The sequence below is a fragment of the Micropterus salmoides genome, unplaced genomic scaffold, assembly GCF_014851395.1.
Source record: "Micropterus salmoides isolate LMB-PRFRI ecotype aquatic unplaced genomic scaffold, ASM1485139v1 Ms_hic_scaffold_1, whole genome shotgun sequence".
NCBI classification, from domain to species: Eukaryota; Metazoa; Chordata; class Actinopteri; order Centrarchiformes; family Centrarchidae; genus Micropterus; species Micropterus salmoides.
In genome coordinates, this window is record NW_024040040.1 from 58,972,606 (window position 1) to 58,996,789 (window position 24,184).

At 42.2% G+C, this 24,184-nt stretch overlaps 1 protein-coding gene and 1 pseudogene across 1 annotated transcript; one reads left to right on the top strand and one right to left on the bottom strand.

The window, feature by feature from the left end:
• The window catches only part of LOC119914378, a 267,025-nt pseudogene that overhangs the window by 85,898 nt on the left and 156,943 nt on the right, over positions 1–24,184 (bottom strand).
• LOC119914385 lies at positions 15,177–18,205 on the top strand. The gene is made up of 2 exons (XM_038733676.1): positions 15,177–15,310; positions 16,985–18,205. The coding sequence occupies exons 1-2, from the start codon at positions 15,295–15,297 to the stop codon at positions 17,899–17,901; spliced, it is 933 nt and encodes a 310-aa protein (XP_038589604.1). The 5' UTR covers positions 15,177–15,294; the 3' UTR covers positions 17,902–18,205.

Here is a 24,184-nt window from a genome sequence, read left to right on the forward strand (position 1 = left end):
CAAAGTCTATAAAAGCAGACACTGAATATTGTCCACTCCCACCCCCCTGAACTCAACTGAACTTCTCACGTTTTATTGCTCATGACATACACTCACTCCAAATCACCTTATAGCTATTCTTACATCCTTGCACTTGATGAGCCAAAAATGACATGTATGGCCAGATGCTGGTGCCGAAAGGTTATATTGCTACCTGAATATGAAGGTTTGCATTCTGGTATAACTCAGATAAAATGTATAGTGTTTACATTCTCTCTCTTACTGTGTGTGTGTGTGTGTGTGTGTGTTTGGGTGTGTGCACAAGCAGACTGTGTTGTGTGTTAGCTACAAGAGATGAGGCAAATAAAGAATCAGATTATGCTGAAGAACAAGACACCTGCCCCCTCAGTTGTTATCTGCAACTGCACTGAACAAAAGACCAAGCCTGGAAAGCCTAAGCTGGAACTCACAGTATAGTGCTACTACCAACATGGCATGTGTACAGACAGTGAAAGTGCTACACACTGAGCTACTCAATGTTTTTAAAAATATAATAAAAAATTACAATGGTGTCCCATAAAATAGATATGTTACAGTGTGTGTGTGTGTGTGCATAAAAATCAAAGCCCTCACCTTACACTCTCCCTGGTTCAGCTTCCCCTGTGCTGGACTCCAGCAGCCATTGCTTGTACTGATTGTACATATTTGCTACATATGCATGACAACATCAGTAATAAATATGGCTAACAATAATCCATTTTCTAATTCTATCTATGCATGATATGATTGCCAACCCGGTCTTGCACACTGCCCCTGTACCTGTCATGCTTGATCAGCGTTTTTTAATGCGCATTTAGAAGTATTGCGTTCGAAAAGGTTGATGGAGACGCTAAAATTAAAACAAACTTTGTCTATTTCGCTTGAGGTGGTTTTTGTCTTTTTGAAAAAGAGTAATTGCGCTAAATGGGAGATGGGAACACCTTTGTTCTGATGTAGCGAACAATTACCTCACATGATTGATCATTTGTTTTTGCTGTCGACGTCCTCTTGGATATTCCCATAACGCACAGAAGCACGGCTGGTAGCATTTGGCCCTCTTGAAGCATATTTCTGAAGACCTATCTCCTTTTTCTCAAATCAGTGGTCCTCAGGTCCATGCTACTGGTTTTGTTTCTGATTTATGTAATGTCAACTACGGTTGATGGAAACGTGCCTAACTCTTTTTTTTTCAGATTGATGCAAATAGACCCATTCTTTTAAAAGAACAGAGATCTGAGTTGAGATGCCGCCATGTAACAACTGATTTTCAACTTCTTTTGCACCTCCTTGGCTCTTGGCTGACATTTCAACCATAAATTTGTGCAGAAAATGTCTCTTTAGAGTGCAGGAAATTAAGTGTGCTCAAAATCTTCTGGGGGAGAAACCCCCAGGCCCCCAATCCTAAATTCATGACTAAATATTTTGTTTCTAAATAGTATTAAAATTTATTCTTGTCTTGTTATAATGACCCCAAACTTGTGCAATGTCACGTCTCATGGGCTAAGTGTTTCTACATGCCCCTAATCTGAGCCCTTAAATGTCCCCACAACTTTTCAACACAAAGCACACAAACCTTAGGGTGTGTGCCATGCTGTATAGACAATGATGATAATTACAACATAACATAATAATTATGATTATAACACACTCACACTAACATCATAACACACACAAAGTGAGACTACCTGCTGTCACCTACTGCTGGTGATCACCCACTGACATCAGTGTTGCATTTATCATTATTTTTGTAGCTAGCATAATTTCCTAATGGATTCCATTGTTGATACCTCGTTGGTCACGCTGTATTTCAATGCCTGTAGTGTAGTGTTTGGCTGCCTGCTTCTTTCTTCTTGTACGCAGTGGGAGGGACAGATGTACTCTCACCGTGATCACGTCCCAGGTTTATCCTGTCTGTTCCAATTGCAACTGAGACAGACCAGCCTTTGTTTGTGGCCATTGTGAGCTAACAGCTTTAGGAAACAATGGTCATCTCAGCATGCTTCACTGCATTAAAAGTGGGATTTTTGTCCCTGGAAACTGCCTTGAATCCCCAGCAGTTATTGGTCGTTTTCGGCGCTGTGCCGAAAATCATATCCCCCCCCTTCCCTGGAGGATCTGATTGGTTGGTAGATCTGTCTTTATTGGTCACCTTGGGCCTTTAGAAACACAGACTTGGGTAAACCCCTCAACGCTAATAATAATGTAGAATTAAGAACTCTGTATTAAATAAATACTGTGCTTACTGAAGACTACATTCATGTTACATGTAGTATTCATGCTCATGAATTTACGAGACACATCTTGATTACAATTAAATTTATTTGTTAAAAAGGCAAATGTGAAAAAACATTTACAAATCATATCAAATGCTGCGGTGTAGCTATCCACCTCTGAGTCACATGGTGGTGGCTGTCAGAACAGCATCCATTGTACAGACACCTGTGATGCAGTGCTTTATAATTTGGATTGGCCTTCCAGCCTTGTCTGCAGCGTGCAAAAGAGGTCGCGGTTTCCTGGCCGCAAGACTCACTCAAAACTGCAATCTTCCTCATTTGACATCAGAGCTATAGTGACGTAACTTGATCTGCTGCCAATACGCCTCACTTCCAGCAGCGGTAAACACAAACAGAACAGACAAGGTACATTTGTAACTCACTTCTGCTACAAAGCAGAAAACATACAGCTTACAAAAATAATCACAGAAAAAACAGTAATAAACTATAAACTATGTTTATATATAACAAGAGTCATCAACTTACTTTCATGTCAGTGCACAGCCTGCTCTCCAACACACACACACACACACACACACACACACACCGGGAACTCAGCATGTATATCTCACCTCTAAATTAAACAGAAAATTAACTAAATTGTTCTTTAAATGGGCCAGTTCAAACCTTTAAAAGGTAACATGAAAAACAAACAAACAAAAGAATCAGCAGAAATACAACTTAGAAAGCTATTAGAAAAGTAAATCTACTAAATTAAACATTGACTTAAACAAGCAAATAAATTAAAATTCACATACAAGGCTCCATATTTCATTACTTTGTTATAAAAAAAAATTATTCACAGTTCAGGTCTTATAGATGCACTAAAATCATATTAGAAAGCATCTGTAATTCCATCTAGCAACCACAGCTAAATATAGCATATGTGCGAGAAAACAGCTCTACATTGGTAGTATTAACATGTCAATAATCATATTATCATTTTTATCATATATAGTGTTCAACATTTCAATAACAACATGTTGTGTTCAACATGTTGAATAACAAAATGCACCGATACAGCTAACGTATAATAGCCAGTGAGACAAACCCAAACCTTCCTTATCTTCTCCCTGTTTTTTTCTGTCTTACCGCTTCAGCTGCTGATGACGTCTCTCTGACGTCTCATTTCTCTTGGTACTTTGGTAGTGAGTCCAACTATCTTTTGACCATTAGCAGCGGGGCAGGGAGGGGGTTCCGGTCGGTTGTCGTCTTAAACATTACTTGTATACTGCTCATGAATCACTGTTCTCATTGAAAGTGAAGTTATTTGTTTTAGGAGCACATGTGAGAGCGTGTGGGCAGGGATAATGACAGCTGTGCACAGAGAAGAGTGTCACACGCACCTTTTCTGTTTCTTAAATTGCACACTTTTTGCGGTTATGTAATAGCACATGACGACATTAGATAGATAGACATAGATAGATAGATACTTTATTTATCCCGAGGGAAATTCAAGTATCCTGTAGCATACATTAAAACCATATTAAAATAAAATTAAAATAATTTATAACACAGTAGCCACAGTAAACAGTGAAAATGGAGTGCAGATGGAAGTAAAGAGAACAGATTTTGTCATTTGTCCTCCCTGCCATGAATAGGAGCTGTTGGACAGTCTGATGGCCAGGGGGACGAAAGAGGGTTTTTTGTCTGTTGGTGGAGCTGGGCTGGGACAGCAGTCTGCCACTGAACACATTCCTCTGCCCGATGAAGGTGTTGTGCAGAGGGTTGTGGGCGTGGTCCAGTATGGACAGCAGTTTGTCCAATTTGCAATTGCGATTTCATTAATTGTGCAGCCTTATATAAGAGCAGAGTAACATGCTGAAACAGCTTTTCTAACACTGTTTTCCAGCAAAACTCATTAAAAACTGCAGTTAGTGAACTCAAATCACACCAGGACTCACACAGGACAGGTCTGATAATACATACAACAGAATACAGCGGTTTCCTTTTTAGTTACACTTGATAACTTTTATTGACTGAGCTGCAACTTACCTTGTGCCCACAGCTCGTGCCATTGTAAACGACTGGACGTTGTAAGGGACCTACATCATCACGCTGACCACGTCCATCCCAGACAAATTAAGCAAAAAGAGTATTTATACATTCAAAAGCTTGCTGGACTGAGAAAGGGTAAAATAAATTCTTACTTTTTTAGTCTGGAGGTCTCCTTCTTCTTCTTGACCATTATTAGTGATTGGCAAATAATGAATTGGCGCACTAGCGCCACCAACTGGTAAGAAGCGTGGATCCAAGGATTAGTCCTTATTTTATTAACAATTGTTAAAAGAATCTGCGGAGAGCATTGATAAAAATGAAGGAGCTCATAGAGTCTATGACCTCTATGTAGACGGCTCTCGTTGTCATGCAAGTAAATAGCACTGCCCATCTCTTACTATTTGCTTGCTGACCTCTTGTGTGTCGTGCAGTAACCTCTGTTGGACCGTGAATTTAAATTACCATTTTTAAACTATGTGTAGTCCAAGTTAATCAGTTTTATTACAGGTAAATGAATAAAGCTTACAGAGCTCTGGGTCGATCTACCTTTCTCTGACAAACAACAAGCTGTATCAGTTCATGAAGTCTGACTGGCTATCTGTCCCTGACCCAGTGTTTTATTATACATCGTCAAGTCATAAAACAATAAAACAAAAGTGTAAGTCAGTCCATGATTGGCCCACGTCCTCTGACCCCAATCTTTGTCATGTGACTTCACGAACCACCATGCTATTGCTGGGCAGATTACGAGCGTAGTTCCTGAAATGAGATATCTTGGAGAAGAGATGTTTGTACCACATTCCAAACCACCCCTCACCCATTGTTCAAGTCTCCTTATCTGATCATGCAGAGATCCCCTGTTTTTGCACCTCTCCAAAAAACACACACATCAGGTCTAGTTTAATAAATGATAAACCAACATAAACTTCTACCTATAAAATACATCAGAGATCAATATAAGAAAACACAATACTAGTAGTTACCCTGAGTAATACAAAAATCATACTATGTTAATCTCTCACCTCCCAAGGCCCAAAGATGTCCAGCTCTACGTAGGAGAATGGGGGGTCCATATGTAACGGGTGTGGTTAGGGGCGTGTGAAGGACGACTCGAGATGGCTTCTGTTTCTTTTTTCTTCTTTTCTTTTTTTTTTTTTTTTTTTTTTTTTTTTTACAATTTATTGGCTCCTGTAGAACACAATGCACATATTAATTGCCTTCTGGCTTCCTCTTACTGCACCTCTGCTTCCCTCAGCAGTGCAAAACGAGACTGCTGACAACTTCTTGTATTAAAATACATCACAAATACATTATCTTAACATTACATGAGGTATTTTACTCATAGAGAGCCATTAACACTGTCCAGAAAATATAAAGCATTAAATGCAACAAATCCATAAAAACAGCACGTTTCCTTAAAACAAAATAGCAACAGTGACACCTGGTGGGCTGAAAAAAAAGTGTGTGTGTGTAAGGTGACAGAGACAACAACCTTATGTGGGACTTATGTGTATAGTTTGGTGAGTTTTCGAGTATGTTTAGTCCCCAAAATTGAGGTTACTAAAAAATTTTCAATAATCCCTTCACACGTTTGTGCTCGGGCCCTAATAATAGTAAAAGAACATGCATAAAAGATTAAATGTAAGAGGACACAATTTTCTGTCACAACACCACTCAGCTGGTTTGGGGAAATATTACAGTAGGTATACGTTATATGGCAGGATGGTTTATTGGTGAGGGGTGTCCGACCGATTTAGGGGGGCCACCTGGGACAAAAATGCCAGGGAAGATTTCTTGTCCCAGTCCAGCCCTGCCTTGTACACCTGTGGCAGGTTCAGACTGGGTTCTCTGGAAAGTCCCAGAGACTTAAGCGGCTGCTGTATAGGCTCTGTGATGCTCAACAATAGAGCCATGTCAGGAAGCTCCCTGACTGCACTGACACTGGGAACAGAGACAAAACAGCTGCACACTGCTCTACCCTACTGTAGAATGTTAATAATTAACTGTTTGCGAAGGTTGAGAAATACAAAATTTCATGTGACCTCTGTCAGTTTTCTTGGCTTCATTATTGAGCAGGGCAGGTGAAGTCGGATCCCGTTAAGATTAAGAAAGTGGGAGGGGGGTCATGTGATGGCAAGTTAAAGTGGATGATGAACTAAGCTGGAGAAAAATCTGGAAAAAACACACAGAACAGATTTTCATTCCTATATTTGCCTTATTCAAAGAGGAAAGTCGAAAGGAATGGCCCCGGTCGCCCCGGCCTTTCTTTGTGGAGTTGCATGTTCTCCCAGCGTAGGTTTCCTCTAGGTGCTCCGGTTTCCCCCACCATCAAAAACTGGAGGTTATGAATATAACCAATGATGCCTGAGGGAGGTAAACGAGGTACAACACATTAGTATGGGGATTGCGTCCTCATGAGACCAACCTGAAGAAACTTTATCTAAACACCTGTCAGGGCCAATGAGACTGTTGCAGGCAAGGGGGGGTCCCGCCTTCCCCTGGGTCTATAAAAACCCCTGCATAGTCTCATCTCTTCAATCTAAACTGCACTTTACCGAGTTAGCCGGTGGCGAGGGGCTGACCTGTGTTGTACCTCGTTTCCCTCCCTCAGGGAACATTGGTTATATTCATAACCTCCAGTTCCCTTTTGGTCAGTACACTCGGTACAACACATAGGTATAGGGATATATCATCACGCCCTGAGGCACCCTCTGCAGCTCGTCTAAGTAGATCCAGCCCTGGGACAGCTTGACTTGTGATGTTATATCCATCACTTCGCTGCTGAGAGCACTGACAGGGTGACATCCCATGCTGTCACGTCCAGACAATAAAACTTCATGAAAGTGTGTGGAGAAGCCCAGCTCGTGGCGGAGCAGACCTCCTCCACTGGAACCCCTTTGAAAAGGGCCCAAGAAGCAGCCATGCCCTCGGTGGAGTGCATGTGCATCTGTGCACCCTTCTGTGCATAAGTACGAGAAATTGCCTCCACAACCCAGTGAGAAAGACGGTGCTTAGACAACGCTTTCCCCTTTGCTGGGTTGGCAAAGCAGACAAAGAGCTGGTCCGTTGTCCGCTTCTCCCCTGTCTGGTCCACATAAATGCGCAACACGCGCACCAGGCACAAACCGTGAAAGCGCTGCTGCTCGGCAGATGCAAACGGGGGTGGTGAAAAGGAAGTCAGTTCAAAACTTGACGTCCTATATGATAGGGCGGGTACCTTAGGGATGTATGCGGGAATAGGACGCAATATCACCTTATAGTCATCCAAAGAAAACTGCATACACGATGGATGGACAGAGAGCGCATGAATATCTCATATACGCTTCGCTGTGCAGAGTGCTAACAAGAAAGCAGTCTTATCCGAGAGCATATCGATACCAACAGATTGTAGTGGCTCAAATGGTTCCCCGCATCGTGCGTTTAAGACCAGAGCGAGGTCCCACTGCGGGATCATGGTTTTACGCATCGGTCTCTTCCTAAATACTCCCTTCATGAAGCGCACCACCAGAGGATGAGAACCAGGGGATTTTCCCACATGGCAAGCGGAGATAGCCAATAAATAGACCTTTATAGTAGAGAAGGAGAGGCCTTTTAATAGCAATTCCTGAAGGAATGATAGAATATCCACTACAGAGCTTTCCTGGATCACCGATAAGCCCTCCAGGCGCACATGCTCCAGCGTGGCCTTTATCAAGGCTATTGGGGCAAACATGTAAAGTAGGGACCGCAGCCACAGGCGTGCTGTCGTCCCGTAGCAAGAAGAACATAGGACAGTGCGCGTTTGCCTTGGAGGCGAAGAGATCTATGGTGGCCCTGCCGAACTGATCCCAGATCTGCTCCAACACATCCGGGTGGAGTCTCCACTCCCTCGACAGGGGAAACCCTCTAGAGATAGATCTGCGCTGCTGTTTAGCACACCCGAGACGTGCGTCGCTCTGAGAGACAGTAGACACGTGCTGCTCGATGAGAGCAGGCTGTGGGAGAGAGAAAGCAGGGGAAGGGAGTATGTCCCCCATTGCCTGGTGATGTGTGCGACGACACACACATTGTCGCTGCATACCAGAATGTGGTGTCCCGCCAGCAGACCTGAAACACAGCTAACAGTTCCAGTACATTGATGTGCCATGTTCTCTCCGTCTGCACAGGTCCCGTTCACGTGAACGTTCCTGCAAATGCCACCCCAGCCCCTCCTGGAGGCGTCCATGGTTACCAGTACGCGAGAAAGGATCCGGCCCAGAGGGGGCTCCCCTGCTCAACCTGGCGGAGTCCCTCCACGGGAGCAGAGTGCTCATGCACGATTGCGTGACTCTCACTCTCCTGTCCTTCCGGTGGTGTAGGGATGCCTGTCAGGCATGCACCCATTGCTGAAACCTCCTCATCAGCAGCAGGCCCAGAGGCACTGGAATCATGGATGCCATAAAACCCAGCAACTGCTGGCAAGGGCGGAGGTGGACGATGTGATGCAGCTGAAACAGCGCTACACAACGGTTGAAAGCCGCTATTCTCCAAGGCAAGAGCCGAGGTTGATTCTCCACAGAATCTAGCTCCAGTCCTAAGAAGCCGATTTTTTTGACTGGGGGTTAGGGAGCTCTTTTCCCTATTTATTATGAAGCCCAGACCCTCCAGGTTAGATAGCAGCCTGGATGTGTGGATGCTGGCCTGATGATCCCTTGACCTCTGAGGGGAGCTAGAGCTGCCTCTAAACACTTGGTGAAAGTGCGGGGATTGAGGGATAATCCGAACAGCAGCACTTGGTATTCGTATGCTGTGCCCTCATACGCGAAGCGTAGAAACCATCTGTGCTTCGGCAGTATGGCCACGTGAAAATAAGCATCCTTCAGATCCACTGTAGTGCACCAATCTCCTGGTCAGACTGATCAGCATTCTGAACTTGAATTTTCTCAGGTATTTGTTCAGCACTCTCAGATCCAGAATGGGACGGAGGCCCCCGTCCCTTTTTGGAATGACAAAGTAATGGCTGTAAAACCCCCTTTGAGCTTTGTGTGTGTGAACAATGTTTATTGCCTGTTTCTCCAGAAGAGAGAGAAGATTTCTTCCCTCAGCACAGGGGCAGCGGATGGGTGCACACAGCTCCTCTGAACAGTGGAGGGCGTTTCATTAATTGCAGTCTGTAGCCCTGGACTACAGTATCCATAACCCACTGCGAGGCTATGCAGGCTTGCCAGGTGGCCTGTCTCGCGGCCAGCCTGTTCAGCATTACCATTTGCAGTACAACTACGCCCTCTGCTGCGGAACTGGGGCAACGGCCAGGATTTGTCTGAAAGGCTGTACATTTCTGTGGGCAAGAGGCTATTATTTCGCCTTTGTCCGTGATTTGAGGATTTTGAGTGGGGAGAACACAACCCTTTCTTAGCACACTGGTACAATGAACATTGTGTACACAACAACAACATGTTACTGTGCTGTGGGACCCTGCACAAGGGCCACATTGACCTTCTTCGGCACAAGTAACATAATGTAAAGTTTGTGTGAGTTGGGGGGCATGAGTTATTGGGTGCAACTGTATGTTTAGGAGCACAGTGGAAATGAGGAATCTCTCGGTTTATCCCTGTGGGTTGAGAATCCTTGAAACGCGGGGAGATAGTGAGCGCCCCCGGCTCTGCCTCCCCAACCGTGGCCGGGAAAGCTAGGCGGATGACTGCCTTCTCCCTTTCACCGCTTGTGCCGCTTTTGGGGCCACCGCCTGTTTAGGGACAAAACGATGTCAAAGCCCACAGAGACTGTTTCGGCTGGGACCAGGACTGAGGCCACAGCTCAGGCAGAGTCGCCAATGGCCGGTGAGAGAAATCTTCTGGAGAGGGTCTCTTCTGGGCCCGCGCGTCGGGGGAAGGGAGAGCGACCGGGGATGGAAGCACCTCTGCTCGCTGGGAAGGCACAGGTCGATGAAGGCCTCGGTTGGGAGGTCACCAACTCCGAGGGCCTGGCTCTGCTCCATGTCCTCTTCACCACCAGCTTCGGGGTCCCCGTCTCAGAAACCTCCCGAAGTGGCCAGAGACAACAGTACACCTAGCGTAACACCATGACTGTCCCGCCCTGATGTCATCGTCCGCATGGTCAAGTTCCAACTCTGTGGAAGAGCCGGTGGCTTCAGACAGCAGAGGGTCCTCTCGAGCGGCTGAGCTTCCCAGCACCTTGCTCAAGAAAGCCACCCATCTCTCCTTCGGAGCCGGCGGCAGTGCGCACAGGAATCCGAGCTGGTAAGTGCAGCTTTGGCATGCAACATACAGACTGGACAAGCGCAGTGGGTATCTGTCTTGGAAAGGGAGAATCCACATGCTAGCTCTGCTAGACACACTAGAAGGACCCTTCTTTTTCTCCGGTGCCATTTCGTTATGTCGCCAGTTAGAGGCTAAACAGGCGGGGGTCGCTAAACGGGTGTGTCGGAATGGTTTGTATGTTTTAGCTTGCGCTAAACGATATGTTAGCTTGCGCCAAACTGGTATGGACTGGGGTATCTGTTAGTGTGGGCTAAACGGATATATGTTAGCTGGGCTAAACAAATATCTGTTAGCTGGGCTAAATGAGTGTTAGCGAGCTAAGCAGGACCATGCAGAAACAACTTGATAGCGACGCCCTGGGCAGGGAGCAAGCTCACCTCCTATCGGACAGTTGAATCGCTAACAAGGGTTCTGCTAAAGTCAGGTTTTGCGAGATGAAGTGCAAATACATTGAGGAGATGAGACTGTGCAGTGGCTTTTATAGCCCCAGGGGAAGGCAGGACCCCCCCTCCCCTCCTTGCCTGCAACAGTCTCATTGGCCCTGACAGGCGTTTTGATAAAGTTTCTTCAGGTTGGTCTCACGAGGACGCAATCCCCATACTAATGTGTACTAGTGTACCGACCGAAAGGGAACATGTAAGGTTCTCCAGTCAGTGCCATCGACCAGACACTGCTCCCTTCAGGGATGGGTTAAATGCAGAGAATGAAACTAAATAACAAGCACATGCAGAACGGGAATACAGCTTAGCAGAATTAATGTCAGCTATCAGAGATGGTAACAAAGCAATAACCAGCAAGTTTGAGTAAGTGAACTCGACACTGAAGAAGAGACAACCAAATTACTCAGTGACCTCCACTGGCTCCCCGTGGCCTCCAGAATCAAATTCAAGTCACTAATGTTTGCATACAGAGTGACTACTGGGTCTGCACCCATCTACCTAAACTCCATAATACAAAGTTACGTTGCTCGTTTGATGCTCTGTTGATGCTTGTCTGCCAAATGAGTAAATGTAAATGTAAATGTATTGCCGCTGGTATTCATGTGCTGCTGGTTCAGACTGTTGAAACTGATTGATGTGTTGACGTTTCTTATCAGGCTCCTTAGTGTTGCAACGTTTATAGTTTGTCTGTTTTAATTATATTCAGTACTCAGAAATAGAGGGAGTGCTGTTATGTCAAGGATCTGTCCTCGGACCAATCCTCTTAACTTTATATACGCTTCCTTTAGCCAATATTATCAGGAAATATTCCATAAACTTTCATTGTTATGCAGATGATAGTTATATCTATCGATCAAGCCAGATGAAACTCATCAGTTAGCTAAACTTCAAATGTGCCTTCAGGATGTTAAAACCTGGATGACCTGTAATTTTCTAATGTTCAACTCAGATAAAACTGAAGTTACTATTCTGGGGCCCAGGCACCTCCGTGACGCATTATCTAAAGATATAGTTTCCCTTGATGGCATCGCCCTGGCCTCCAGCACCACCGTGAGGAATCTTGGAGTTATCTTTGATCAGGACATGTCGTTTAAGTCTCACATTAAGCAAATTTCAAGGACTGCCTTAATTCACCTACGTAATATTGCGAAAATCAGGAACATCCTGTCTAAAAATGATGCAGAAAAACTAGTCCATGCATTTGTTACTTCTAGGCTGGATTACTGCAATTCCTTATTATCAGGCTGCTCGAAAAAGTCCATTAAGACTCTTCAGCTGATCCAGAATGCTGCAGCATGTGCTCTGAACCAGGAAAAGAGATCATATTTCTCCTGTCTTAGCTTCTCTGCATTGGCCTCCAGTAAAATCCAGAATATAATTTAAAATCATTCTTCTCACCTACAAAGCTCTTAATGGTCAGGCACCATCTTATCTTAAAGAGCTCATAGTACCTTACTATCCCACCAGATCACTGCACTCCCAGAATGCAGGGTTACTTGTGGTTCCTAGAGTCTCCAGATGTAGACTAGGAGCCAGAGCGTTCAGATATCAAGCTCCTCTTCTGTGGAACCAGGTTCCAGTTTGGGTTCAGGAGGCAGACACCATCTCCACATTTAAGAGCAGGCTTAAGACTTTCCTCTTTGATAAAGCTTATAGTTAGGGCTGGCTCAGGTGAGTCCTGAACCATCTCTTAGTTATGCTGCTATAGGCCTAGACTGCCGGGGGATTTCCCATGATGCACTGAGCTCCTCTCTCCTCTTCTTTCTCTCCCTCTGTATGCAACCTCATCCCATTATTGGATGTTACTAACTCAACTTCTCCCCTTTCCGGTAGTCTTGTGCTTTCTCGTCCCTCTCCTCTCTCCTCCTATCAGTTCCTGCAGGTGTTTCTGGCTCTGGAGCTGTGGAGTCTGGATCTGTGGTTGCGAGTCACCTGCTGCCCCCGTGTTCCTGCTCGACACCTTCTGCTACAACAACTATTGTTACTAGTCCTATTATTATTGTTATTATAATCATTAACATTACAATTATTATCATTAACACTACTATAAATATCTGTATCATTTTTCATTTAGTCTATAGCAACTCAGTGTGTCTCTACCTCTGTGTGTATATTGTGTAGGCTGCCTCCCTCCCCTCTCTCTCCTTCCATCCCTCTCTCTTTCTCTCTGTTCCTCTCTCGCCCTCTCTCTCTCTCTCTCTCTCTCACCCCCAACCGGTGGAGGCAGATGGCCGCCCACCCTGAGCCATGGTTCTGCTCGAGGTTTCTGCCTCTTAAAAGGAAGTTTTTCCTTGCCTCTGTCGCCTAGTGCTTGCTCTTGGTGGGAATTGTTGGGCTTCTGTAAATAACATCACAGAGTATGGTCTACACCTGCTCTTTTCTGAAAAGTTCTGTGAGATAAATGTTGTTGTGATTTGGCGCTATATAAATAAAATTGAATTGAATTATGTTACTGGCCGTCAATGCGCTTCATTTGTATTTAGATGTGCAAACTTCTGTGCATTATGTTTTAGGCCCCATGCCCATGCCCATTTTAGTTTTAAAAACGGAGAATTAAAATGAATATGATCTCTGTCTACACCAGCGTTTTACAGTTGATCTCCATCTACATTAAAACCGGGCCGCAACTCAGTATACAGGTGCTGGTCATATAATTAGAATATCATGAAAAAGTTGATTTATTTTAGAAAGTTCATTCAAAAAGTGAAACTTGTATAATGTATACATTCATTACACACAGACATATATAGATATATTTCAAATGTTTATTTCATTTAATTGTGATGATTAAAACTGACAACTAATGAAAATCCCAAATTCAGTATCTCAGAAAATTTGAATATTGTGAAAAGGTTCAATATTGAAGACACCTGGTGCCACACTCTAATCAGCTAATTAACTCAAAACACCTGCAAAGGCCTTTAAATGGTCTCTCAGTCTAGTTCTGTAGGCTTCACAATCATGGGGAAGACTGCTGACTTGACAGCTGTCCAAAAGACGACCATTGACACCTTGCACAAGGAGGGCAAGACACAAAAGGTCATTGCTAAAGAGGCTGGTTGTTCACAGAGCTCTGTGTCCAAGCACATTAATAGAGAGGTGAAGGGAAGGAAAAGATGTAGTAGAAAAAAGTGTACAAGCAATAGGGATAACTGCACCCTGGAGAGGATTGTGAAACAAAACCCATTCAAAAATGTGGGGGAGATTCACAAAGAGTGGACTGCAGCTGGAGTCAGTGCTTCAAGAACCACCACGCACAGACGTATGCAAGACATGGGTTTCAGCTGTCGCATTCCTTGTGTCAAGCCACTCTTGAACAAGACACAGCGTCAGAAGCATCTCGCCTGGGCTAAAGACAAAAAGGACTGGACTGCTGCTGAGTGGTCCAAAGTTATGTTCTCTGATGAAAGGAAATTTGTACCTGTACATGCTACAATGACCAGACAAGGGCTGAACAGACAGATCACACATATATACCAGGGATAATGACTAGGGCGGGAGCAACACAGGTGAAAGACATGAGGCTAACGAGACACAGAGAGACAGCAGGGAAAACAGAGAGACACCAATAAAGCCATAGGGAAACTAATAACCAGGAAGAAACAGAATATAAATAACTGATCCAGAACACAAGCAGACACATCACAAATATACCAATAAACTAAAACTAACTGGGAAAACAGACTGAACTAAGATTAAACAGAGCACAACACAAACATGGACAAAATGATACAGAAGTGCACAGACCAGGAATGACATTAAACATGAACTAAATGAGAGAAGCAGAGGCAAACAGAAGGACACATGAAACAATGGCAAAACCCAGAAACCCACAGGGGAAAAAAATACAACTCATAACACCCACTGCATTTTAAGGTGCAATGAACACACCCATGTGTGTGTGTGTGTGTGTGTATATATATATATATATATGATGTGTATATGTTATATATATATAGTATATACTGTATTTATATATGTGGTAGTTACCATTTTTTAACATTTTGACAGTTTGACCCAATAAAATTTTTAACATATATATCATGTTTGTAAGACAGAATGTTTTTTTAAGTAATACGTTTTAGAATAAAATATAAAGGGATGTGAGTTTAAATTAAATTACAACTAGGCCCTTGTACTGACCTAGTTTTCTGAATAAGTGAAGACACTGAAACCTTCCCACTCGTCTCACTCTTTCTCATCTTCCCGCCCTTATCTGTCACATGCTAAATTTCTCCCTTCTAGCACTGGTCTTCACATCCTCATCCACAGCTTCACCTCTTTATTTTATGTTTCTTCATTCACTTCATCCCATCACTTGACCAGATGATCAGCTCAGTGTGTAAGTCAATAACTTTTACTTTCATTTATATTTGTTTATTCACACAAGTGTACACAAAGTGAAATACGTCTGTTAGGTTCTTTCTTGATGATGTTGCTGTTTTCTGCTCATCTTATTTCTTCATCTGCCTTTCATGTTTCTTGAAACAAGTATCAGTCCACTGTTTTGTGTTTGCTTTCCATCTTTATTAAACATCCTGTCTGGTCAACCTTTGATGCTCCTCTCACTCTCAGGCCTCTCCTCACTCATAAAACCTTTATACTATCTCTATTTTTATTTACTTACTCTTACAGTATTTAATTGACTGAACCAACCGTACCATAAACAAATTACAACAAGATAACAAATTAAAAATATAATAAGAGATTTGTATGGAACAAGGTTAAAAATTAGCTTGATTATATTTTACAGGATTATAAAATGTCACAAATCACATTCAGTACAAAGTGTACAGAGATTACGCATGACCTCCAATGAACACCACATGACTGTAATAATCAGGTTTGTGTGTTCTGTGTTGGATATGTTTTTTGACAGAAAAAGCATTTCATATATATACACTATTGTTTCCAATCTGTGTGGCGTGTTTGTGTGACTGATTTTACTGGAAGACTGCTTTCAACAAAACATCTGCCATAGCCTACCAAATAAAAAATATTACATTGAATCATGTACACATTTTAACAAAGGGTTTCGCAATGACTCAGGGGGGTTAAAATGGTTAAATTATCTACAGTATCTTTGATTTGGTTTAGACTCACATTAAAACATATTCAATTGAATTCAATTTTATTTATGTAGAGGCAGAAACCTCGAGCAGAACCATGGCTCAGGGTGGGCGGCCATCTGCCTTGACTGGTTGGGGGTGAAGGAGAGAGAGAGAGAGAGAGAGAGAGAGAGAGGGCGAGAGAGCGAGGGCGAGAGAGGAACAGAGAGAAAGAGGACAGGAGAGGAACAGAGAGAAAGAGAGAGGGTCCTTAACATAGTGGTTAAGGACAGTGTAATGAGTGAACTCGGATGAATAGTAGTTTAATGAATAAGCAAAAAATATATTTTGATACCAAACAGAGAACCAAGCAATTGCTTGTAAACGTTGCAGGTAACTGATTTCCTGTTATTTCTTGTGTGACACAGAAGTATGAGGCACACAGAAACAACCACATCCTGACCCACTTGGTGTGTGTCTTCCTGTATACCTTCTTTCTGTGACCCTTTTGCGTTTGTGTTTTTTTTCATTGAGATGAAAATGGGCTGTATATATGCATGCACCAAATGCTTGAAAACATTTTTTTCAATTTATTGTATTCTACCATAAATGGTACTATGATCTTCAAATGAAAATGTTTCAAACTCTGTCCTGAAGATGACACTGAGCTCTAACTGGAGTTTCTGACATTACTTTTGGTATCCACTAGCAATATTAGTATATTGTTCCACAGCTGTCTGAGGCATCACTGTCAGCCAGAATGAGTGACTCATTTAAAGCCTGACACAATATCCACATATTCAGTAGTAATGGTGTTAGTGGTACAGGCAATATATATATATATATAGCAAAATTAAATTTAGAATATTGTTTTCTAAATAATAATGATAATGTGTTATTATAGCATGCTGCCATTATACTTACTGGTATTTTCTATTTCTTTTTTGTCTTTTTATTGACCCATATAGTCACCATGAGGGCCATCCTAGTTCTGACTTTATTCATGTTCATTCTCCTGATTCCTGCATCTTCTGGTGTTAATCAAACACAGAACAGCCTCACCACTTCTCTCCCAAACAACATGACAGCATCTGCTGAAGCTCAAGATAATAAACATTCTACATCTGACAGGACTACTATGACATCAGCATCACCACTGTCATCATCTAAAGTGCCATCACACAGTGCCATCACAGCAACTAACCAACTTTCCACCACAATCGCAAACCTTGCCTCTAAGTCCAGCAACAGCAACAAGTTATTGATTTTTGTCATTTTGTTGGCCATCTTGGTATTGGTGCTCTTCATGGGATGCCTCTATAACATGAAGGACCAGCATTCAGGACAGGACAGGTCTGTCCCCAGGCTCCTATTGAGTGTGAGGGAGAGACTGAGGGCAGGAATCGGTAACCTGGAGGACCGAATAGGACTTCGCCTCTGGCCAGGATGGAAGAGAGGAGAGGAGGAGGATGAAGAGATAGAAGGAATACAGGGAGAAGGAGCACAGAGGAGAGACAACGGGGGAGAAGGAGGTAGTCATATGGCAGTTCCTCGCCTGACTGTAAGGTCTTATCCCATTTCCAAGGAAAAGGGGGAATACAGTGACGAAGACAGTGAGGAAGACAGTGATTCTTCAGACGACTACTCCAGTATGGAGGGGGACAACCTGAGAGAGAGGGCGCTCAGCAGAAAAGAGGAAGAGGAGAGGCAGCAGAATGCGAACGAGGAAGGGGAGGAAACGAGTAGTGCAAGTGAGGGAGGTCAAAATGCTGTGGTAGGAGAGAGCAATGGAGATAAAAAAGGAAGCTCAGAAGAGATGGCATTAGTTGGCTCTCTGAAGGAGGATGTCAAAAAAGGTGATTTATGTGATGTCACTGTCCTGTAGTGAAGCATCATTGAAAGGATGCCAGGATTGTAAGTGAGTGAAATCGTTGATCAGGGATCAGATTTAGAAGGAGAAGGAACGTGATCAAATGTGTGATAAATGTATGGTTCATTGAAGGTTATTCTGTGCATCTTTGTGATCTTCTTCATGTCTTTGAACAATATGTCAAACATTTAATAGTGACTGTTAATGTATGTTTAATTTTGTAAATGAGAAAATGTTGTCGACAAACAATTCTTTAAACACTTAAACATGTGTCGAGTCAGTGTGTGTGTGATGATCTTAAAATAAACCTTCAAACAAACTCTTGAAGTATTTTCTGTTTTGAAAAAATATTGACATGTCACACCTGAATTCAGGTTAGCGCAGATAGAATACTTAATCATATATCAACATAACAATAATGTCTTAATATGTTAATATATGGTAATGTTATAAATACAAGATTTTGGACAAAATTAATGAGTTTAATAGTCAGAAGTGAAGAGTAATAATTTTCACATTTTTGGGAGCCATTTTATGGTGAATCATCACTTGATTATAACGCCATGAAAATCTCGAGATTGCCACATGTGGTCCTTGCAAAAGTGATATGATATGATATGACCTTGACATTTTCAACTTCACTTTACCTGGCATACAGTATATCACATCTTGGACATTTATCATGTTCTGGGAGAGGCTTTTCAGCTACTATTTTTATCATAAATATCATCATTATTAAATACTAAAATGCAGCCAGGCACAAAGCTTCAGACTGAAATTCACCTGAGAGAAAAAAAACTCTAAGTAAGTAAGTAAAGTATACATAGTATTTGTATAGCACCTTTCACATATAAAAATCACAAAGTGCTTCACAGTAAAATGTAATACAATACAACAAAGTAAAATACAATGTATAAGAAATATATAATATAATATATACAGATAGAATTTTAAATTGAATTCTATACTGGACTGGTAACCAGTGAAGTGCTGCTAAAACAGGTGTGATGTGTGCTCTTTTGTTAATGTGAGTTAAAAGCCTTGCAGCAGAGTTCTGAACAGCCTGGAGACGGTAAAGCTCCTTCTTGCTCAAACAAGTAAAAAGACTGTTACAGTAATCTAAACGAGAGGAAATAAAAGCATGAATGATCATCTCCAACTCACCCTTTGACACCAGTGTTTTTAATTAAGTAATATTCCTTAGATGGAAGAAACAGTTTCTGACTAGTTGTTTGGAGTGGTACTCTAAGGACATCACTGAATCAAAAACAGCACCTAAGCTCCTGAGGCTCAGCTGGACGGACGTGCCTAAGTCATCAATATGCTGTTTAATCAGAGGGATTCTACTTTCAGGGGCGATAATCAGTGTTTCTGTTTTCTCTAAGTTCAGAAGCAGGAAGTTGTCACATAACCACTGTTTAATACGGGTCAAGCAGTTAGTTAAAGACGACAATTTATGGAACTCAGTTTCCTTGATTGAGCAATACAGTTGAATATCATCCGCATACAGATGGTAAGATATGTCACTGAATTGACTAATTATCTGTCCGAGAGGATATATATACAAAAGGAACAGGATGGGTCCCAAGACAGAACCCTGAGGTACCCCACACGACAGTCCTGCAGCTTCAGACATGATCTGATTTACATAAACACAAAAACTTCTACCAGAAAGGTATGATGAAAACCATTTTAAAACCGATCCAGACATCACAACCAGATCATGGAGTTGGTTTATCATAATATTATGATCAACAGTATCGAAAGCAGATGAAAGGTCCAAGAGAACCAAAACTGTGTATTCCTCAGCTGACATCAGAATGTCACTAGAAACTTTCAGTAATAAAGTTTCTGTGGAATGCATTTTACAGAAACCAGACTGGAATTTGTCAAACAGCTTGTGATTCTCTAAGAAAAGGGTAACTTTTTCTAGAATTTTTGACATGAATGGAAGTTGGGATATCGGCCTGTAGCTCTTAAGTTGTAATGGATCCAAGCTGGGCTTTTTAAGTACAGGCTTAACAACAGCATGTTTAAAAAAACAAGGAACGACACCAGTTAAAAGTGAAGTATTAATCATCTCCACAATACAGGGGCCAATAGAATCAAACGCTTGTACAAATAGCACAGTAGGGAGAACATCCATAGGACAAGATGAGGGTAGTAGAGGGGTGACGTCCTGTAATGTCACAGGTTTAAAATATGACCAAGAATGAGCAGAAGACAGGTCACATGCAGAGTTCTGAGTAAGCGATGGTGAGATATTTGTCAAACAAGATTTTAGGATTTTGCTTATTCAAGGATATAAGCTGAGAAAAGAAGCTCTCGCGTTTCTCAGCATCTCGTTTAAGGTACCCGTTAGTTCTCTCAGATGAAGCCTATGAACTTTGAGTTTAGAAGATTTCCATAGACGTTCACCTTTTCTACAATTTCTCCTAAAACTCTGGATAGTTTCATCAACCCAAGTACAAGGTTTTTTATGGGAGACAATGTTTGTTTTAACTGATGCCACTTTATCTAAAAGTGCTAAGCACTGATAATAAATAAAAACATCTGCATTACTGCATCCCATCAGTGAACATCGGTCAAACAAGGCAGAGAACCTCTCCGCAGCATCATGATTAATAATCTGCCTTTGGGCCCTAATTCCAAGGGGCGGAAGATCCAGAGGAAAGTTAATGTCAAAGAACACACAGCTATGATCACTCACATGGACATCTTCTACACGAGCATTTACTATATCAAGACCAAGTGAGAAGACGAGGTCCAGGGTGTGGCCCTTAATGTGTGTGGGTCCAGTAACATGCTGAGTAAAATTAATAGAGTCTGTGAGAGATAGGAGATCCGCAGCTGTGTTACATGCGATATTATCTATATGCAGGTTAAAGTGACATGCAAACGTTCTCGTCATTCCTCTTTTTCCTCCTTGACTTCATCCTTCTTATTGTCTGCCATCAACAGTGTGGTAGTATGTTAAGTAAGTAAGTATATTTCTTAAAAGGAAGGTTTTTGTTCACAGTTTTTTTGTCCACCTCACAGTAGTGAGAGCTCATGCTGGCTCAGCAGCAGCTGTCATTGGCTGAGCACGGAGAGCTCTGATTGGTTCTCAGTCTGTTTGGCACATCGTCCAGTTGGCTTCAGAACTCGTATAACAATACTATGTGCATGTGCACGTGCAAATGTTAGGGTATTGTGTTTCACAGGTGACAATTTATGTCAGTGTGTACTGATGTACTGTATAGGACATTTGGGTTGTGTTTTTGTGTCTATGTTCCTATATTTGTGTGCTGATAATAGACAGGGATGGACACTTTTTCTCAGATGTATTTGGAGTACTATGTTTATAGTGATGTCACGTTATCTTATACTGTTGTTAGAGACTGTGTTTTATTGTATGTGATGAAAATGACAGATTTGTTCAATCTACATCCTTTAACCGCATCCCAGAGAAAGTGGAGAGTAAATATGTTAGTGGTTTGAATAGAGTCAGCTAATTCTCAAATTTTCATATTGTTAAAGATTCCTGGGTGCAAAAGACAGCATCATAACCAGACAGTGCCAAAGGCATGTAATGGTCGAATAGGCCCTCAAATACAGTTGCATAGGCCATGTCCATCCATGCATCCATCCATCGTTAACCGCTTATCCTGTGTACAGGGTCGCGGGGGAGCTGGAGCCAATCCCAGCTGACATTGGGTGAAAGGCAGGGTACACCCTGGACAGGTCACCAGTCCATCGCAGAGTCTAAACATATGTGTTATGTTATATATATTTGTGTTTATCTCTTTGTTAGATTCCATCGGCTTCTCTCAGAGTGTTCATGAACCGACTCACTGTTTTAACCACACCCTTGACCTTGTTTTGGTGTATGGTATTGAAATTGAACATTTAGTGGTGTTCCCACAGAATCCCTCTTTATCCGACCACTGTTTGATAACTTTTGAGTTTGTATTGCTGAACTACTCGCCATTGGGCAAAAATTTCTATACAAGATGTCTGTCTGATAGTGCTATAGCTAAATTTAAGGATGCGATTCCATCAGCTCTAAATACATTATCTAGTCACAAAGTAACGGAGGACTCCTATGCTAATTTCAGTCCCTCCCAAATCGATCATCTTGTTGATAGTGCTGCTGGCTCGCTGCGAATGACACTCGACTCTGTAGCCCCTCTAAAAAAGAAAATACTAAAACAAAGACGGTTAGCTCCATGGTATAATACTGAAACTCGCAAATTAAAGCAAATATCACGGAAACTTGAGAGGAATTGGCGTTCCACCAAAGTGGAAAATTCTCGTTTAATTTGGCAAGATAGTCTTAAAACTTATAGGAAGGCCCTCCGTAATGCCAGAGCAGCGTACTACTCGTCATTAATAGAGGAAAATAGGAACAACCCCAGGTTTCTTTTCAGCACTGTAGCCAGGCTGACAGAGAGTCACAGCTCTATTGAGCCAAGTATTCCCATAGCTCTCAGTAGTTACGACTTCATGAGCTTCTTTAATGATAAAATTCTAGCTATTAGAGACAAAATTCACCAAGACCTGCCCTCAACTGGCACCGACTTATCTCTAAACTCAGGAACCTTAGAAACAGCTGTAGAACCAGATACATGTTTAGACTGTTTTGCTTCCCTCAATCTTTACCAACTAACTTCAATAATTTCTTCATCTAAACCATCAACCTGCCTCTTAGACCCCATCCCGACTAGGCTGCTTAAAGATGTTTTACCCTTAGTCAGCACCTCTATAATAGATATGAATGGCTATGTACCACAGTACTTTAAAGTAGCTGTAATTAAACCTCTTCTGAAAAAGCCCAAACTTGATCCGGATGTTTTAGCCAACTATAGACCTATATCTAACCTTCCATTTCTCTCTAAGGTTCTGGAGAAAGCAGTTGCTAATCAGCTGTGTGACTTTCTACAGAGCAATAGTTTATTTGAGGATTTTCAGTCAGGATTTACAGTTCATCATAGCACAGAGACAGCACTGGTGAAAATTACTAATGACCTCCTTATTGCATCAGACAAAGGACTTGTCTCTGTACTGGTTTTATTAGATCTTAGTGCTGCATTTGATACCATTGACCATCAGATCCTATTGCAGAGACTGGAATATTTCATTGGCATTAAAGGAACCGCTCTAAGCTGGTTTAAGTCCTATTTATCAGATCGATTTCAGTTTGTACATGTTAACGATGAGTCCTCCATGCACGCCAAAGTTACTCATGGAGTTCCTCAAGGATCTGTCCTTGGACCAATCCTCTTCACTTTATATATGCTTCCTTTAGGCAATATTATCAGGAAACACTCCATAAGCTTTCATTGTTATGCAGATGATACTCAGTTATATCTATCGATCAAGCCAGATGAAACTCATCAGTTAGCTAAACTTCAAATGTGCCTTCAGGATGTTAAAACCTGGATGAGCTGTAATTTTCTTATGTTAAACTCAGATAAAACTGAAGTTATTGTTCTGGGGCCTAAGCACCTCCGTGACGCATTATCTAAAGATATAGTTTCCCTGGATGGCATCGCCTTGGCCTCCAGCACCACTGTGAGGAATCTTGGAGTTATCTTTGATCAGGACATGTCGTTTAAGTCCACATTAAGCAAATTTCAAGGACCGCCTTTTTTCACCTACGTAATATTGCGAAAATCAGGAACATCCTGTCTAAAAATGATGCAGAAAAACTAGTCCATGCATTTGTTACTTCTAGGCTGGATTACTGCAATTCCTTATTATCAGGCTGCTTGAAAAAGTCCATTAAGACTCTTCAGCTGATCCAGAATGCTGCAGCACGTGTTCTGACAGGAACCAGGAAAAGAGATCACATTTCTCCTGTTTTAGCTTCTTTGCATTGGCTTCCAGTAAAATCCAGAATAGAATTTAAAATCATTCTTCTTACCTACAAAGCTCTTAATGGTCAGGCACCATCTTATCTTAAAGAGCTCATAGTACCTTACTACCCCACCAGAGCACTGCGCTCCCAGAATGCAGGGTTACTTGTGGTTCCTAGAGTCTCCAAAAGTAGACTAGGAGCCAGAGCGTTCAGCTATCAAGCTCCTCTCCTGTGGAACCAGGTTCCAGTTTGGGTTCAGGAGGCAGACACCATCTCCACATTTAAGAGTAGGCTTAAGACTTTCCTCTTTGATAAAGCTTATAGTTAGGGCTGGCTCAGGTAGTCCTGAACCATCCCTTAGTTATGCTGCTATAGGCCTAGACTGCCGGGGGATTTCCCATGATGCACTGAGCTCCTCTCTCTTCTACTTTCTCTCCCTCTGTATGCAACCTTATCCCA